At 57.4% G+C, this 4,239-nt stretch overlaps 1 protein-coding gene across 1 annotated transcript; it reads left to right on the top strand.

Moving 5' to 3' along the window:
* The first annotated feature begins 1,685 nt into the window (after positions 1-1,685).
* NEUROG1 (neurogenin 1) lies at positions 1,686-2,420 on the top strand. Its single transcript, XM_068534446.1, has one exon. It carries the CDS (start codon positions 1,686-1,688, stop codon positions 2,418-2,420), a length of 735 nt encoding a protein of 244 aa, XP_068390547.1.
* Positions 2,421-4,239: the final 1,819 nt, after the last annotated feature.

The raw sequence follows: 4,239 nt of genomic DNA, 5'->3' as shown, positions 1-4,239 counted from the left end.
AAGGGACAGTGTCCCAGGCAGAGTCACTCGGGCTCTGAGGACAGGTCAGGCACCAGGCCCAAGGCCACCACTGAGATATGGTGAGGAGGCTGAAACTTTTCTGAAAGGTGTTCATTTTGTTTTTAACTCCCCACCCCCATAATCTGGTGCTGTTCCTTAGTGACTATTTTCCCCGAAGCACAAAGTTGGAGGTGTCTGGGTCTCTATCGCTCCAGAGCCAGCATTGGTGACCAGAGAGAAGCTACTCCTAACATGCAGAGTGGAAACCTTCTGCTAGGACGGGCGCTTTTACCTCACTAAGAGGGAGAGGGGATGGGGGGAGAGGGGCTCCACTGAGTGCTTGCGACCGTCTCTCCTGGGCCGGGAAAGCCTCGCTGGCTCACGAAACTGAGGGGGTCTCAGAGGCTGCAAGCGCCGCTCCAAGAGACGCAGCACAAAGAGGGGTGAGGGTGGGCGCTGGGGGAAGCAGCAAGGGCTCCCGGAGGGAAGGGGATTCGCATGCCTCTGTTACTTTAAGAATCTTCGGACAGTGTTGGGGGCGGAGGGTAGTTGGAGGGTTACGGGGGTTTGGCCAAGACGCCACCCAACTTGGGAAAGCATCCATGCCTTCGCTTTCCTCGCTGCCCCCCGCGCGCCGGCACCCTGCCCTAGGTGAGGGTCAATAGAGCCATTCCCCTACTTCTTCACCAACCTGGACGAAGCAGAGGTGCCTAGCTCCGCCCTCTGCCCTTTGAGCCACACCCGGCCACTCTCTGGTTTTCTTAAATAGGGTTTTCCCTGGGTTCCCAGGGCGCTGCATCTCGCAACCATTCCTGGGGCGCTCGGTCACAGAAGCGCCCTGCCAAGTATCCGAAGAACATCATCTTACATCATCCTCAACAGGGTAGACTTGTGCCCCATTTTACAGATGGGGAAAGTGAAGTCATATCACTAGGCCAAAGTAACGCAGCCACTCAGCAGCCTGAGAGAGGGAGCTAACCGAGGCTCCCAGCGGGCTCCAGGTTTTCGCAACTCGCTGCGCGGCTCACACTTTCCGCCCAGCGCCCCGCCTCCCCATCCCACCCCAGCTAGGGGCTCCCGGCCCGCCCCTGGAGGAGCGTGCCTCGGCGGCTAATCGCCGGCCGCCCCCGCCTCCGTTTCACTGCCTAGAGACGCCCGGGCCGGGTTAGCCCGGAGACCGCCCCGGGGCCGCGGGACGCCGCCGATTGGCCCGCGGTAATTACGGGCACGCTCCGGGAGGGGGGAGGGGCGGGTGGCCCCCCGCGAGCATAAATTATGCAAATACCCGGGCGCCGCACGGGGCTGACCTGCCGCCAAGCTCCATTCACGGGGGCTGCCTCGGGGGCGGAGGTGGCTAGGGAGGGGGGCGCCCATTGTTGTGCCGAGTACTTAAGGGGTCCTGAGGCCGGTCGTGTGCCACACTCGGTACTCACACGAGCTGATCTGATCGCCGGCGAGATCACTCGGGAGACCGGCGGGAGCGTGGCCCCTGCAGGCGAGGCGAGGAGTTGAGGCCAAGTTCCCGGTGCGCCCCTGCGCCCTTCCAGCCCTTGGCGCCCGCAGCCGGCACAGAGTAGACCCGGGCCGTCCGGAACGTAAGTGCGCCCCGACGGCCCTGCCCTCAGCCCGGGCTCCTGCCCTCTAAGCGCCCTCTTAGCTGTCCATCGGTCTTGCACAACGCCACGATGCCAGGCCCTCTGGAGACCAGCCTCTCGGACCTCGACTGCGCCAGCAGCAGCAGCACCAGCGACCTGTCCGGCTTCCTCACCGACGAGGAGGACTGTGCCAGGCTCCAACAGCCCACGTCCGTCTCGGGGCCGCCCATGACGGCCCGCAAGGGCTCACCCGGGATTCCCGGGGCGTCGGACACTCCTCGTAAGCAGGACGACGAGCAGGAGCGGCGTCGGCGCAGGGGCCGCGCGCGGGTGCGCTCCGAGGCGCTGCTGCACTCGCTGCGCAGGAGCCGACGCGTCAAGGCCAACGACCGCGAGCGCAACCGCATGCACAACTTGAACGCGGCGCTGGACGCGCTGCGCAGCGTGCTGCCCTCCTTCCCCGACGACACCAAGCTCACCAAGATCGAGACGCTGCGCTTCGCCTACAACTACATCTGGGCTTTGGCCGAGACTCTGCGCCTGGCCGACCAGGGGCTGCCCGGGGGCGGTGCCCGAGAGCGCCTCCTGCCGCCGCAGTGTGCCCCCTGCCTCCCCGGGCCCCCCAGCCCCGCCAGCGACGCGGAGTCCTGGGGCTCCGGGGCCGCCGCCTCCCCCTGCGCCGCTGCCGCCTCGCCACTCTCTGACCCCAGTAGCCCCGCCGCCTCCGAAGACTTCACCTATGGCCCTGGCGACCCGCTTTTTTCCTTCCCGGGCCTGCCCAAAGACTTGCTCCACACGACGCCCTGTTTCATCCCTTACCACTAGGGCCCCTTTTGAATACCGTTACCGTCCCCCTCCCCCAGGCGACGGACAGTAGGTGGGGGCCCAGTTGTGGCCTTGGGACCCCAGGTCCAGGCAGAGGAAGGAAACGGGAGCTTTAAAGGGGTAGGGGATACCTGAGCCGCTTGTTAGGTCGCTGCACCCTCGCAGTGGATGCCCCTTAGTCTGTTTCTCCAGCCCTCAGCCCCGGGCCCCTCCTGCCCGCCCCTAGACGGCCTTTCCTTTTGCACTTTCTGAACACCACAAAACCTCCTTTGTGGCTGGCTCAGAGCTGACCCCAGCCACCACTTCAGTGTGATTTAGAAAAGGGACAGATCAGTTCCTGAAGACGAGGTGAAAAGTCAATTTTACAATTTGTAGAACTCTAATGAAGAAAAACGAGCATGAAAATTCGGTTTGAGCCGGCTGACAATACAATGAAAAGGCTTAAAAAGGAGAGACAAGGAGTGGGCTTCATGCATTATGGATCCTGACCCCCACCACTGCAGGCTTGCTCTAGGAAGAACCCGAGACTCTTGCGTAGCTATTCAGGCACTGGGCTGGAGAGTACTTTAATTTATTCAAGATGCTTCATTCATATGAAAATGTATTTTTGTACATAAAGAGTTTATTCTATTATTATGAGCTATCAAAGTTTACATTTTTGTACTGCAGATATTTCGTGTAAATAAAAACTAAATAAAAAAGAAAATAAGTCACCAAGCTTCTTGCCTAATGTTGGTGTCTCTGGGATTTTTCTTCCCTTCCACTCGCTGTTCAACCACTAAACTGAAACACTATCCCCACCCACCTTCAAAACTCCAGTCCTATCTCAAAACAATTAAAAATAAAATGCACCTGATTTCCACCAAGAACTGCATAAAGAGAGACTAGGGCATTTGAGATCCATCATTTCCTTTCACCTTGTAAACACAAGGGAGATCTTTCAGGCTCCCCATAAGCCAATTAAGACTTTTTAGTGGGGAATTAGCCCCGATATGCAGCTACCTGTAGAGGTAGGGGCGGTGGGAGAGTCTTTCTTTTGAGGAGCTCCACATCAGCTGGCTCTGTGTTTCAAAGAGAGGGGATTAAAAAGATCAATACAGTGTGACCACTGGCTAGGAAGTCCCAGTGACAGGTGGGCCCAGGCTGGGCAAGCAGAAGGGTCCACTCTTATAACAGCCTATTTAGAGGGGGAAATTGATTTGTAAACAATGCCTCCAAACTGTTGTTCATTGAGGCTGGGATCACCCTGGCTGGGAGGTATGGGATGAATTATGCTGGTGTGGTGTCCCTGGATGGGTGTGCAGCTGCCTAAAATTGTGAGGGTGTCCTCACCTCTCCCTCCCCCCACCCAACACCACGCTGTGCCAGCAGTGTCCACAGAGGGGGGCACGCGGTGGACTCAGTCCTGGCTTGCTCAGCTAGCTAGGGGCAACAGCCAAAGCTTTCATTTGCTGCCAGAGAAATCAGCCGCCCAAACTCAGTGGGGATTTTTCTGGCTGTGGTGTGTTTGTCTGTTGTCTGACAATTAGCTAACAGCACAGGCCAGTAGCGGCTTTTGTTTTAAATCTCAGAATGTGGATAATTACAAGAGATAGTTCCTAAAATGCAGTTGCTGCCTGTTCCCCCAGCTCATAAGTTACCCCACATTAAGACCAATTTTTTTTTTCATTGGTTTCCCCTTTTCATGAATATAATTATTTACAAGGAGGAGGTAGAAATGGGTTCAGGAAAATAGTATTCTATAGCGTTAGAGAAATCATATCTGTTTAGGAGGTGAATAGAAGCAGAGGCCAAAAGTAAGGCCACTAATAGCATTTTT

The sequence above is a fragment of the Eschrichtius robustus genome, chromosome 2 (genome assembly GCF_028021215.1).
Source record: "Eschrichtius robustus isolate mEscRob2 chromosome 2, mEscRob2.pri, whole genome shotgun sequence".
In the NCBI taxonomy this organism is placed as follows: domain Eukaryota; kingdom Metazoa; phylum Chordata; class Mammalia; order Artiodactyla; family Eschrichtiidae; genus Eschrichtius; species Eschrichtius robustus.
The sequence above is the reverse complement of the archived record's forward strand: the minus strand, read 5'-3'. Positions and strand labels throughout refer to the sequence as shown.

Coding starts and splice junctions, on each gene's coding strand:
- NEUROG1 (XM_068534446.1), top strand. CDS start 1,686: ATGCCAGGCCCTCTGGAGACCAGCCTCTCGGACCTCGACTGCGCCAGC.